Source organism: Acromyrmex echinatior, chromosome 11 (genome assembly GCF_024713525.1).
Source record: "Acromyrmex echinatior isolate Ae372 chromosome 11, ASM2471352v2, whole genome shotgun sequence".
Taxonomy (NCBI): Eukaryota; Metazoa; Arthropoda; class Insecta; order Hymenoptera; family Formicidae; genus Acromyrmex; species Acromyrmex echinatior.
The window spans coordinates 976,500-992,566 of record NC_141862.1 but is presented as its reverse complement, the minus strand read 5'-3'; the positions used below and the strand labels follow the sequence as shown (position 1 = coordinate 992,566).

At 30.0% G+C, this 16,067-nt stretch overlaps 1 protein-coding gene across 1 annotated transcript in view; it reads right to left on the bottom strand.

Moving 5' to 3' along the window:
• LOC105152315 (protein spaetzle) overlaps nucleotides 1-4,193 on the bottom strand; it is a 65,117-nt gene extending 60,924 nt beyond the window's left edge. Inside the window, exons 1-2 of the mRNA XM_087411493.1 lie at nucleotides 3,970-4,193; nucleotides 3,124-3,289 (exon numbers count right to left, since the gene is read on the bottom strand). Coding sequence (XP_087267619.1) covers nucleotides 3,124-3,289; nucleotides 3,970-4,020 — 217 coding nt within the window. The 5' untranslated portion in view covers nucleotides 4,021-4,193. The remainder of the gene's footprint in view (nucleotides 1-3,123; nucleotides 3,290-3,969) is intronic.
• Nucleotides 4,194-16,067: the final 11,874 nt, after the last annotated feature.

Below are 16,067 nucleotides of genomic sequence, written 5' to 3'. Positions count from 1 at the left end.
GAGTTTTAAATATTTAGGACCTATTTTTCTAGATATTCCCCTAATTAACGAATTATAATCCTAAATCTTGAAACCCTATGACATTTCTTCCCTTCCCCATTCCAATCCATTTCTTATATCCTAAACTAGCTCTCTCCCTCCTGATTTAGAAATACAATATCACAACTTATATACACAAACGTTTGGATCTCCTCAGCTTAATTAAAGAACTTATGTGACTTATAATGAACAGGAAATAGGTCAAAATTATAATTAAACTTCCCAAAGTCCTGTTCAGAAACCTCCGAAATAAATATAAAATCACTCGCGGAATCTTCCAACACAACAAAACAACATTTTAAATGATAAACCAGACGATTTAAGTAAACTTAATTTAAGAACTGGAAAGGATACGGGCAATAGGAGTCAAGCACAGAAGACATCGTGCAAATAATATATCTATGAAATGTGAAACTTCTTTAGTCACTAAAACGCGCTTACATATTTCGACTCACTTTTGAGTCCTTCCTCAGAGACAACATAAACTAACATATATAAAAACTGTGAATAAAAGTTATCCTGTCATGATGAGCTCCCCTATATCGAGAATTTAAATATCGGAATTAAAACCAAAATAAATGAAAGAAAAAGGAAAAAGAAAAAAGAAAAGAAATTAGGAAATATCGTAAAATAGAATATGGAGAACTAATTTATCACACAACTTTAAAATTATAATTAATTATCCAGCAAATATAAGGACGCTCATAGAATACCATGCTCATAGAATACCATATCGCAAACATTACTAATAAAAAAATAATTCAAGAATTGGCTCCTGATCATATTGGCCAATCAGTATCAGACACAGTGAGTCACTTTTTGTTTTTTTAGCTAGTAATTTTCTAAGATACCAAATGAAAAAATGTAACATTAAAATGTTAATTAATTCCAAGAACAAAAGAGTTGGAAAGTAATCGATAAACACTCCAGAAAGATTCATTACTGCGTACGAACGACACTGACTGACTAGACAACAACTCAAGCCTTTATAGCTTGTCTATCGGAAGGCCTTGGGAAGCCCTCCATATCCATCTGCAGGTTGAGTCTATGCGTCTGTCTCCTGATGAATATCATCTCCGAAATCAATCTCTTTCTATAGTGAGGCTTCTCGTTCAGTATTATAACGTTGTCCCAATCGAAATCATGACCTTCTTATAACCGATGCTCCGTTATGATAAGAAGTCGAATGTTGTTTATAAAATGTCGTGTAAGCTTTGCGATGCAAGTTATGTGGGACAGACATGTAGACAGCTGAGGTCAAGAATCACGGAGCATAAGAACCACATCCGATGGAACATGTCTACTCGTAATGTCATAACGAAGCATCAGAAGAAGTGATTTCGATTGGAACAACGTTACAATACTGGATGAGGAGCTTTATTATAGGAAGAGATTGATTTCGGATATTCATCAAGAGACAGTCGCATAGACTCAACCTGCAGACGGATATGGAGAGTCTTTCCAAAGCTTACCTCCCGATCATAGACAAGTTATAAAGGCTTGAGTTGTTGTCACGTCTAGTCAGTCAGTTTGTACGCAATAATGAGTTTTTCTGGAGTATTATTGATTACTTTTCAACTTTCTTATTCTTGGAATTGATTAACATTTTAATGTTTTTTCTATTTAGTATCTCGGAAAATTACTAGCTAAAAAACAAAAAGTGACTTACTGTTTGTGATACTAACTGACCAACATTATCAGGAGCCAGTTCTTGAATTATTTTTTATAGTAATGTTTGCGATATGGTGCTCTGTGCATGGTGAACGTTCTTATATTTGTTGGATAATTAATTATAATCTTAAAGTTGTTCGATAAATTAGTTCTCCATATATGCTATTTTACGATATTTCTTAATTTCTTTTCTTTTTTCTTTTTCCTTTTTCTTTCCCTCTTTTTGGTTTTAATTCTAACTTTTAAATTCTCGATGTAGGGGAGCTCTATGACAGAATAACTTTTATTCACAGTTTTTATATATGTTAGTTTATGTTGTTTCTGAGGAAGACTTAAAAGTGAGCTGAAACATGCGCATTTTAGTGAATAAAGAAGTTTCACACTTCTTCATAGGTATATGCTATTTGCGCGACATCTTCTGCGCTTGACTCCTACTGTCCGTATCCTTTCCAGTTCTTTGATTTATAAGGAGTCATGGTTAGTTTGATTTGTTATACGGATCATTTTTTTCCTTCAAAAAATTAAGAGGCCCAAAAATAAAACCTTGCTCAGAGCTTATGAAAAGCTAGTTACTGTTAGAATATAAAAGAACACATTTCGACTTACATTTTTTTTTTAATTCTTGACTCTGCTCTTTCTTGCCAATGATAAAATAGTTTCGATTTATAGAGAACGTATAATTTGTAATTTATTTATTTAGGTATATTTATTCATTTATTTATTGCTATATGATATATTGCGATCTTACCAATAATTTTTCTAAACGTATCCAATGTTTTAATTATTAGACTTGATATATTTTTGTATTTAAGGATTTAATTAGTAGTAGCTGATAAAGACTTAGTATAGTTGAAACTATGATTTTTTTTATGTGTTTGAAAAATTAGCTAATTGTTTTTAAATTGTTATAATAAACTAATTTTAAATTTAGATATTGCTCGTGGCTGACCTAATCTTTTTGTTTATTGTTATTACAATTCCGAGCGAATAATATATACATATATTAAATCTAAAAGGATTGTGACTTTGGTATATCTAGAGCTTTAGTCCCTTTATTTTAGTTACACATTGTATACATTAAAGAATTTAAAAACTTTTTCATTTCTCTTAAAGAATTATAGGTAAAATGTAACCTCAGTTTTTCTAAAAAGTATTCAAATTTATATAAAATGTCTGAAAAATTTTGTGAAAAAGTTATGAAATTATATGAAAATTACAAAAAATATTAAAATTTATATAAAAATTCTGAAAAATTTGTAAAAAATTTTAAAAAAATTAAAAAAAGTTATTTTCATCAGGGCAAAAATAGATGGTATCTTCTAATGTATAAATTATAAATTGAAAGATTTATTTTGATACAGATTTTAATCACATTGAACAGTCAAAATAATGTTTTAGGATTTCACACGTTACCTTCGAAGCGTGATTTTACTTTTTCTTTTATGTCGTTAGGATCATAATACGATTCTTTCATCACTTGATAAGAAGCGGTCGTTGGATGTTTTGATTGCCCGCCAACGTGATAATTGTAGAACTTTTTGTAAGACTCATATCCGTGAAAACGATCTCCGAGGATAATCTATAACGGAAAATGCAAAAAAGATATGCTTTAATTTAAAATTTGTATAGCATATTCATCTTTTAATGCAATGTCCTTTATGATAATACTATATTTTAATTAATAATTTTAAAATCAAGTTTTGTTTTCTAAAGAAAAATAATTGATTATATGATTTATCTCGAATTAATCATTCGATACCACATATCAGACAAATTGATATTTTTCGACAATCACTTATCTGATTGCGCAAACTCGTTTTTGCTTGCATCGCAATTAGTATCATCTCTTTCTTCTGTATTTAATTTATACTCAATATTATAAATTTAATTATTATATTTGATACTGTAAATTTAATTTTATTAATTAAAGGGCTTGCTGCAGCAACAGGCTAACTTATTTTATAAAAACGGAATAAGTAAATCTTAAAGTTAAAATCATGAAAAAAAAATATTAATATTATATATATTCGTTATATGTATTTTTCTCATCTAGTTAACTTCAGATTTTATTTACTCCGTTTTTATAAAATGTGAGTTAGTCCATTGTTGCAATATATTCTTCAATTGATATTAAATTAATATTAAATCTGTCGTTTAACATTGTTAAAAAGTAATCATTTATATCACTGAATGTATAAGATGCATATTTCTGACTAAATAATCGACTCGAACAATAAAAAAAAAATAACATTCGCATACCCCTACAATGAAGAGAAGCTTTATCAAAAACACTGCAGCAAACTTTCCCATAATTAAAACTACTTCTTTTCTTTCCACTCAATCGCACAACGTGACAAACAATATGAAACGAACGAATAAGCAAACCATACAAAGTATCAATGCTACACCGGTAGCTACGCAGCTTGTGAGCTTCAAGCAGTTTCATAGACGACTTAAACCGATTTAGATACATGACAACTTCCGTTTGCAAGCCAATGTCGGTTTTTCCTTATCAACCGCATTATTATCTGCTTCCGAGGTTTTATCAGCAATCATCAATCGCGTCAGATATTCAACTAGTCGTTTGCATTTTTTGTGATACAGATTAGCTTATCATAGAACAGAAAAGTTGATCTGAATCTGCGAAAAAAATATTTCTCTTATCGCAAGAAATCAAAAATTTAAAAAGAAGAAATTGGGAAATTCACAAATAACAGATGTTAAAATAAACGACATAGTGATGTTTATTTCGATCTATACTAAATACATCACTATGTTGTCTTTCGACGACAGTCTCTTTACTGTTAGATATTAAAGGATTTTTCCTCTTCATTTTTTTATCTTCCTATACCACCTAATCTTATCCAGTAAATAAAATGTTAACAGGTTCATAAACAGTGTGATACAGGTTCTAGGAATGCTAAATGCTTTTCTCTTCATTTATTTTCTCATTTTATTGCAAATTTGAGCAGACTGTTATATCAAATTGACATCAACTGCGTTTCTTCTTGCAATGCTTGCTGATATAATCAAACAGCACATTAGCAGCTATCTATTATTTTGTAATCATTTAAATCTTATTTATGTTATTCAAATAATTTAAATAAATATATTATATTTTTTAAATAAATATATTATATAAGAACAAATTTTGCTTAAATTTTGCAGTCAATCTGTTATCACATTTTGTTAGCAGATTCTGTTATATTTTTGCCGATATTCTACAAAATTTGTAACAGATATTTTGCAAAATGTATTTTCACAGATTTGATTATCTATCTTTTTACATGAGATCCCATATCAGGTTTACCAGATTTTAAGCGACTTTTGCACTGTAATGATTACATGACATCTGCATCGCCAATATATAACGCTAAAGTAGCCAAAAGTAGTCCAAAATTATTTATACTAAGCTGTATTATTGTGAATACTATACTATTATGAAAATTTGTGAATATTTCAAACTTATAATATAACTAAAATTTGTCAAGATTGCATTTGAAATCATCTAAAAGACGATATGTCGTTTAATCTGACAACATTATTCTATAGGATTTTATTTCCTGTATCCACCCAAATAACCAAGCGTGATTTAGCATATTAGACGAACTAATATATTGTGCGAGTTGTTGTGAAGTTATTGTCAATTTGCTGACATCAGAATCTTATATGCAAATTGACAATGAGTTAGCAATGTTCCGAATAGAAATTGAATCTAGTGATTGACTAGTCATGAGCTAATAAAATTGCATTATACATCATCACTATTTAATTTTTCTAACAAGGAAACACAACCAAGTGAATGTCTCCGATTTAAATGAGCTTTTAGTATGTTCTTCTATGGACAAAAATAGGTATGTATTTTTTTATACTGCTGAGTCGCATAGTCGTTAAGGGGGTGAAATCCTCCCTTGAAAAAAATTGGTTTTTTCTCTTTTAAATTGAATATCGTTGAAACTATGAAAGATAGAGAAAAATATTCTAAATAAAAATTGAATAGTTGCAAGAGTACTTCATAACTATAATAAAAAAATTTATTTATTTGTTTATTACTCCCATCCCCACCCCTAAATTTCAAAAATTTTTTAATTTTTATAAAATTTTGATAAAAATTAAAGAGCATTTTACACTGAAAACAATGATCTGTAATAAAGTCATGTTCCGCAAACGCATTTTTGGAATATGAGAAACACTTCTATATATGAGCTCTCGAGTTGGCTGCTCGAGATAGCGTTGAATGAATGCAATCAAGTATGCATCATATCGTACTAGCTATTATAATAAGAGCTTTTTACAATAATAATGTAATAATAATAATAATAATGATAATAATAATAACAATAATAATAGACAGTAATAGTAATAGTGACTTTGTTAAACTTCCGAAATCAATCAAATATTTTTAATAATATATACACAAATGTACCTCGGGTAATTAAAATCAAAGTATGAATAAAGAAATTATTATTTTCAAAATATCGTTCATTTTGCAGTGTCCGTCATTCAATGTTAACATGAATAAAGTATTGACAAAACATTAAGTCTTATTAATCTAGGCGTAGTTCGTGTATGTTGTTGACATGAATAATTATTATAACAGACATTTTTGCAGACATTGCGTCTTATTATTGCAACTACGTTGCAAATATAGATTAATATCAGTTGTTGTGTGTAGTAGTGCTGTATGCAACAGTGAAAGTTTTCACACGTACTATCGTTAATTAAAATGAAAATATCGTGCACAAACTGTGATGCTTCTCATTGATAAAAGATATTATTATTTGATTATTTATGTTATGTTTACATTTATTCAATAATTTTTATTCGATAACTTATTTGACTATTAATAATGCATTTATTTAATAAATTTCGTTTTTCTTTCAGTTTCCGTTCAAGTGTTCCCAATGTAAAAAGAACAATATTAAAAATCTTTATTTTAGATCGCATATATGAGAAACACAATTAATGCTAGAAATTAAAGAACATTCCAACAGCCCACGTACATCCTCGCATTCTATCTTACGAAGGCAGACATGGTGCTTCAGCTTCCAATACTGAACAAATTTTTCACAAGAAATAAACATTAATCGAATGGAATCTGGACGTCGAATTCTTGGAGGACGAGGGCGTATATTATTGTACAATTACTACGAAGTATGAGTGTTAAGGAAAGAGAAAAATTTTAATCAAACACTACAAGTATCTCATGATCAAAGTGAGAGAGTTTTTGAGGATTAAAGTAGGTAAATATTAATTATTATTATTATTTATGCGTATGAGAAAAACATAAAAGATATAAGATAATAATTGTATTACATAAATTTTATTTTTAAATTTACAGAGAATATGCACTGTGTAAATATAGATGACAAGTATGTGCAATATTTGTATATTACAATGTAAAGCAAAGAGCTAGTAATGTAGCAAAGAACTTTAATTTAAATTAAAATTAAATCATAAAATTAAACAATTACAATTGACAAAAACAAACGTTTCAACTCCGATCGAATCATTTTCAATGTGTTGTAATATTTAAACATCGTTATAAACTAAAAATATACATAGTATTACAATACTCATTATAATTTTTATTCCGTATTATTCATTTCGTGTAGTACGCTGCATTTTTATCAAAAATCAAAGATCATAAAACAATATTCTGGAAAAGTGATCGTGAACAAAAAAATTAATATTTAATATTCTATATCTAATATGTCCACTTTATCCTATTTAAAGTTGTGATTCTCCTCAATACGGTGGTTGGAGATCACTGATGGAGATTTTAAACTTATATTAATATCTGAAACATGTTCATGAAATCTAGTAACTTTAACTTTAAGTCCCTTTAACTGTCTTTTTGTCTGGCCAACGTAACTAACATCACAATCCTCACAAGATATTCTGTAAACTACATTTTGATTATGAAAGTGTTCCAACTCATCCTTTCCTCTCTTTATGAAATTTTTTAATGTATTAGGAATGGCAAAGCCAATTTACAATTAAACATATTAACGATAAGTGTGAATCTTTCAGATATTGTATTGACATATGGAATAGTAAAAAATCTTTTCGTGTCATTCTTGTTATTATTCAAACTATTAATATTGTTAATATGATATTTAATTCTATTATGAATAATCAAGAAAATAAAATGTAGAGGATGCCCATTCTGTAAAAAAATATTAATAGCGTCAATCAAATTGTTGGAACTTTATCTAAAAAACTTATTTTTTCGTCAATGCCAACCTTCATAGTGAACTGCAGTCTAGTGTGCAACGAATTAAAGATACCCAAAATATCACCAATACTCTCAGACGGAGCAGCCAAATTATTTATATATTATTAGTAACATCTACAAGAAATTTGCAGAAAAAATATGTTTCTTTGTAATTAATATATTATTATATTATATATATTTATTAATGATATTACATAATAAATTCTCTCTTATTACATATTTATAAAATTTCTTTTCTTCTCCATTGTAATTTAAACAAATTAGTAAATCTTGGCGATGAAAACTGATTATGCGTTAAAGATTGTAATTTTAAAATAAAGTTTTAAAAAAGTTTCTAAAGTTTTACATCAAGACCTAAAAGCATGATTACATCTAAAAATGCTTGATGAAATTCTTTCACAAACGAAATCAAAAATCTAATGGTTGTATTTTTCCTGTTGTTCCAGCCAGTATAATTAATAGAATAATCTTTTGCAGAATCTGGTCTATTTCTTTGAATTATATTCGGACAATGACAGTCCACGAATATAACAGTAAAACTAAATTTGATTCAATATTTGGAAAATATACTTCTCTTACTCAAGTTTCAAAATGATTAGATGTTTACCAGATTTTGACGCCATAATAAAAATATTATTTGCGATAAACATCGTTTCTACCTTAAGATTTACTGTCCCACTAAGTTCTTTTAACACTATAAGAAGTGATAATAATCTACATCGGCTGAAATAACAGGTTGCAGAAATAACATAATCGTAGATATTGACTGTGCTATACCCTTTACTTTTTTTACACCTTTCTCTGCCAATGTACGACAAGCATGTAATTCTAATTGGAAACCATTTTGAAAACCGAATTATATACATTTTCAATTCCATAGTGGTCAATATAATATTTGACATTTTCAATAAACCTATTACTGTCTGCTTGTAAAGGCTTCTTTGACATTAAAGCTTTTTTAGTTATACATTTCGTAACTTTTCTAGATACAATTTGATGCGCGAGCTTAAATCATCGAATCCATTCGTGTGATATTTTAAAATTTAATAAATTTTCTTATTGTTACGCTTACAAAACCCATCATGTAATATCAATATCATAGATCATTGCTCCTCTATGAATTGCTTCAATAAATTTATCTAATAACGTGTATGCTGAAATTCGTCCCGATTTTTCTATTATCATCTATATTCATTTGCTTTTCCCGTCATCGCAATTGTCCTGCTGATATTATTTTCCGAAACTTTGATTTTACAGATTCAATTGTCCTTGGCTTTAACTTACTACTTCTCCAATATTCAACTATTCCTCTTTTATATTTTATTGAAATATCGTCGATGTCACAAACCATTTCTTTTACATGCGTAATTTTCTTCTTCATTTACGAGTTCTATTTCTTGTGCTTCTTGTACATCATACGAGTTTAAAAAATCCAACGATTCTTCTTCTACGATTTCATAGCCTTCGTACATTTCTTTTAATATCTTTTCCATTTTTCTCTCCATCATTTTCGTAACTTCTTCTAATGTTATAGGACTTTCTGGGAAGTCCAAGGCAGCAAATATTGCAGACAGCAGTATTATTACGTTTCGTTTTCGTTTAAGGGAAGGCTGAAGTTAATCAAGATCGATATTACAGGTTTTTATTTCCAATGTATAAGATGCTTACGCCCTCTGAGTTAATATGATCATGCAGCAAATTCGATCGATTAATTATCGATATTTTTATTCCGTTTCCTACATTACCATCTTAGCAGGGACGTGTATTAGGGTCGGTTCCACAAATGTAAAATTTATTTTTGAAAATTTTCCAATTTTAGAATTGAGAAAAAATAAACCGTAATTGAAGTTAATCTTATATTTGTAGAATCGGACCTTAGAAATACAGTTGTATTATGTACACATGCAGTGTAGGCCGTGTTCCAATATATATCACCAGTTAAAAATCTATAATATACATAAAATACAGTTTTTAACTTTAATAGCTATATCGATACGAAGTCGTAGTAGCACTTTTTCCTTACGTCCAATGTCATTTTAGGTAATAATAATATAATATTAATAAATGAATACGACATTGCACATAATGTAATTCTTTTTCATGAATATCCATATATATATATATATATATATATAATGAGTATATCTGTACACATAAAATGAGAATTTATCAGAGAATTTGATTATCTTTTTAAGATGTTACGTCTGATCATCTGCGTTTGATTCTCGTTAGCTTTAATTTATGTTAGTTGTATGTATATTCTAATATTGAAAATATAAAAGCATATATCACTAATATCTGTATATTTGACCATAAAAAAACATATCTCTTTTTATTTTTTCGTAGAAAAAAGAAGATCAGTACACCTTTTTGTTACACGTAACAAAAAGAAATGAAGTAGCTACACACGTACGTGAATATGAATTAGAAATATATTTTATGTTTTGTAATGTGAGTACATCATAATGCACATAAAATATAATTCTATTATTCACTAATGTGTCTATATTATATCTGCATGGTATGAGCTAGGAAAGCTAGGTATGAGCTAAGTATGATAACTTCTATCTCTCTTTTATGGGCCTTCTACAATAAGCCATTAGTTGCAAATCAGAAGTCAGAAGCTAAAAATTGATCAATACAGTCAATTTTTCTGACTTCTTATTTATGACTGATTTATGGCTTATAATTGTAAAAGGTCCATTAAACATAATAAAAAGAGATGGAATAGCTACATATGTATGTGCAATGTATTTACGTACTGACAATACATGTTACACCCTAAGTTAAAATGATATTGAGAATAAAGGAAAAAGTGCTATTACATTATACGTATATACATGTATTTCAAATACATGGTTACATCCGAAGATATATCTAAGTCACAGTCAGAATGTATTTAGTAAAAATATACTTATTGTAACTTGCTGTTAATCAACGTATACATTGACCTATAAGTGTATATTTGTTAAAACATTTTACTTTGAATATGATATACTTATATACATTTCATAAACGTACAGCATCGTACGAAAATTATGCATGTAACTATTGACTGTATAATGTATGTTATATATATGTATAACGTATATGTTATATAGAGTATCCAAAAAGACCCCGGATTTAGGAGCTGAACATAAAGGTGACTATAACTATAATCGTAAAGGAATGTGAATTATACTTGTATCGGCATGCATAGTACGCCAAAATATAATATGTTGACCTATGATTCACATTTTCTTCTATGATTGAATTACGGCCATTCTTGTGCTATAAGGCCATTACATAACGTTTTTAGAAAAAACGTTTCAGACAAAAGTTACATGGTTTCAAAGAAGCTGTTTACTGATATTCAGTCTTTTTTTTTCTTCTTTAGTTTCTTTGTTTCCATCATGTCAAGCAATCAGCTTTTGATTCCATCATGACAATGCTATTCACATTTCTTTAATTGTAGACGCAAAATTCTACAAGTTGATTCCGTAATTGTATTTGACCAAATTTGATAATCGAATGCCTCTGCTAGTAAATTAAAAATAGTCAGCCCACGATGAACGCCTCTGACATTTGTCTATAACTAGTCAAAGCACGATTTACGGCTATGGCATTTTGTTATAGCTAGTCAGCTCACGATTAACGCCTCTGAGTAAATTAAAAATAATCAGCCCACGATGAACGCCTCTGACGTTTGTCTATAACTAGCCAAAGCACGATTTACGGCTGTGGCATTTTATTATAGCTAGCCAACTCACGATTAACGCCTCTGACAGTAAATTAAAAATAGTCAGCCCACGATAAACGCCTCTGACATTTGTCTATAACTAGCCAAAGCACGATTAACGCCTCTGGCAGTAAATTAAAAATAGTCAGCCCACGATGAACGCCTCTGACATTGGATCTAATTAAACAAAGCACAAATTATTGTTATAACTATATCACTTGTATGATAAATAAAATTGATATTTTCACGAATGACATAAAGATGCTAACCTTTTCCATGCTGGCTTTATAGGGTGCCTTTCAACAAGAAACACACATCACAATAAGCAATTTTGACCTTCTAGAGTGCTTTCCAACAAGAGACACAGTGTGACACGGTGCATCATTACAATCTTGTTCGCCAATACAAGAATGAGATACTGTATTGTATTGAGTTGCTTGTTAGAAAGCACCCATAATCTCTTACCAAAGGCAGACAATATTCTGCTACTACATTTTTTTCTATTTTGTGGACACAAAACACTATATAAATACACACACACACACACACACACACACACACATATATGGTTGTGTGTAAAACACTACTAAACTACACCGAATTGACAGTTCTGTTGCGCGGCAACGATACTGTGAACGCGAGTCATACTGGTTACAGTTGATTGACTCGTATGACACCGTTGTTTTCTGACCATACAGCGTCACGCAAAACGATATATGTATGCATATATATAAATATATATATATATATATTAGGTGTTGGAATTAATTCGTAGCGTTTTTTAATGAAAGAATGTTATTTATTTCACATGAGCATTAAAAAATACATTAATGAAAGTACTTCCCATCACTTGTAAAACGCTACGAATTAATTCCAACACCTAATATATATATATATTACAAAAAATTTTTATTCTTCACTCTAAGAAAAAAGATATATAATCGATATCATGCTCACATTATCTTCTCCTTAGCGACTAATTAAGAAAAGGCGTTCACCGTATCTAAATCTACGTTATTGTAAAAACTCTCTATTATCTTTGAAGTTCTATTATTGATACATCATTTAGTGCATTCTCCAGGTTCATTCTACTAAAAAAAAAATACAAATAGATGACCAGATATATGATGCGGTAAACTAAAATTCTATATTACATTCTGTGGCGCAAAAATGTGATCAGTAGCCCTTTGAAACTGAATGTATCATAAAAATAATAAAGTAATATTTTTAAAATACATTACATTCAGTAAAATGCATTAAGTTATAAGTTATAATGTTCATTCACCATTATTAAGAAAATACAATATTATGTAGAAAGGAAAATACAGGGTGGGCCATCTATTGGTACGTTTTTAAAAATGCGATCAAATGAGCATACATTGATATTTTTTATTAATTTTTTTTTGTTGTGAAGCTAAAAGTATCCGCGTCAAGAATGAAAAACGATTTCGTTCATGTGGCTCCCTCTACTGGCCTTACAGTATGCCATTCGGTCACCCCAATTATTAATGACATTTTGGACTACCTCGACGCCAATTTCACTCAAAACAGTCGTAATATAATGTCATCCACTAACATCCCTTTCTCACGAACTTTCCTCACCAATTTGCGTATAGCTCCTTCGGTGGGTGCTCTATCACGACCCATATTTCTTTTCAAAATTCGTACAGTTTCGGCGACACAGCACTGACTTTGAAAATAAGTTTTTAAAATTTCAAAACGCTCTTCAAGAGAAAACATGTTGTTTCGTGCCGCGGACGGTATGACTAATAAACTGTCAAAATTTCGGGTCTGTAGCTCGTTCGGTGTTGCCATACGACGAAATTCAAAAACGTACCAATAGATGGCCCACCCTGTATTTTATTTTATTTTATTTTATTTTCATGACAATTTGCTGGAAGATATAATCGCAGCATACTGTTCCTTATACTGTAACGTTCTTGAGATGCACGTCCGCGCGTGAGCGGTTCGGCCGTCAAGCGTCAAGCGGTTGTGAAGGAAAAATAGGCAGCATTTTAGAAATCGGCCCGAAATGCACAACTAATTTCGAGCACATTGAAGTACACGTATATAATTTCTGTAATTTTATAAAAAGTATATTTGGAATAATAGGTTTATTAATAACATTATTTATTAAAAAAAAATTATGAAAAAAGGAAAAAGCAGGATCGAACATAAAATCTTCAATATTCTGATCCTGCACTCAACGCCCGAGACCACGCTGAGTTCTTGCGGATCACCTCGACGAACACGGTACATATAGCGCACGGAAAGTCTTAAACTATTGTATATCTCATCAATGTTTATGTTTTGAAATCATTTTTGCATTTGCATTTTTGCTACGTTAATGAGAAAGATATATGATTAATATAATTTAATAAAAAGAAAAAATAATAAAATGAAAAAATTTTAATTCACAAACACGGTTGCCAGCTCTCCGTTTTTTTTTTTTGCCAGACTTCGGTTGCTTGGACTAATATTTAATACTCCAGCAGACGACAAAAATTGGAGATTTTCACATTTGCTGGAGTATTGAATATTAGTCCAAGAAACCAAAGGCTGTCAAAAAAAAAACGGAGAACTGACAACCGTGTTCGTGATTTAAAATTCTTTCAATTTCTGTTATTTCGATAGAGCGAGACAGAGAAAAAACAAAAACGGATAGAAGCTCCGATTGTAATCGGTGAGTCTCCGCGCAGACACGCCGAACTGGGCTCGCTAGCAAAACAATGAGTCTGTCTATGTCCTTCTCTCTGTGGTCGCTTGTTTCTAGCGACCGAAAATATTTTCTCGACGATCTCGGCCGCTTGGCGTGTATCATAAGGAGGAAAGAGACATTCTAGATAATACATAATTTTTATTAAATTATATTAATCCTTTGCCCTACGATTTAAGTTACGATGGCGCGTGCCATAATTAACAGCCTGGAACATGTTATTTATGTTTGGCCCGATAGACGTACCACGGTTCTCATCAATGATACTTATGTTTGGCCCGATTTCTTTACCACGAGTCTCACATTATATTATAAGTGAAAGAGTTAATCACATATCTTTCTCATTAATATATAATAGCAAAAATGATTTCAAAACGTGATAGTTAACGAGATATAGTTTATGATTTTCCGTGTATTTTATGTACCACGTTCATAGAGGCGATCTGCAAAAACTCAACGTGGTCTCGGGCCTGAGGTGCGAGATCAGAATGTTGAGGATCCTATGTTCAATCCTGCTTTTTCCTTTTTTTCTTAATTTTTTTTTTAAACAAATAACGTTATTAATGAACATATTACTCCAAATATATTTTTATAGAATTATAGAAATTATATGTGTACTTCAGTGTGCTCAGAACTAGTTACACATTTCGAGCCAATTTCTGAAGTGCTGCCTATTTTTCCTTTACAACCGCTCAACAGTCGAAACGGTTGAACCGCTGGATCGTGCATCTCAGGAGCGTCACAGTATAAGAAACATGCTGCTATCATACCTTCCAACATGAAAATTATCATGACAACATTTTAGCATGAAAATTGTCATAAAAATATTTTCCTTCCTACATAATTGTTATTTGTAATAATAATAGTGATTGAACATTAATAAGTATATATATTTTACTAAATATTATGTACTTTTAAAATATTTACTTTATTATTTTTATACATTACATTTTTTGATACATTTGGTTTTCTTTCAAAGAGCTACTGACCACGCTTATGTGCCACAAAATGTAATATCTTTTAATATAAAATACTGATAATATCAATTTAAGACTAATAAGAGTCAATACAGAACGAGATGCGTAATTTTAAACTGGAATGATTCAACTTCAATAACTTCGTGATGTCTTCTTTATTCAACATGTGAATAAAGAAGGCATATTGAATAAAGAAGATATCACAGAAAACTAAGGAAAGTAAAGGATTAATAATTTGCTATAAGATACGGAGCATATTTCTTAGTGCAATGCTTCTGAGATACACATCCACGCGCGATCCGGTGCAGCTCAGCCGTCGAGCATTGAGCGGCGGCGGCGGGGGGAAAGAAGACAATGCTTCAAAAGTCGACTCAAAATTTAACATGTATTCCAATAACTGTAGGAAGAATACCGAATCACTTTAATAGATAAATAAAAAATTATTTGTATATTGCATATAAAGGTACATATAAAGGCTTTTTGATTTGTTAATTATAAAATTATATTGACATCATCCTTATAATTATATTAATCGCACTTTTGCGATTTGATTGATTATCAGAATTTTCATTCGGATGATAATTATAAAAAAAACATTTCACAGAAAGTACTGATCGACGTAATATTATTACAGAAACATTTTTTTTTTGATTTTTTTTAAAGGTAAATTAAAACTTTTAGAAATACACATATAATTTCAATAATTAA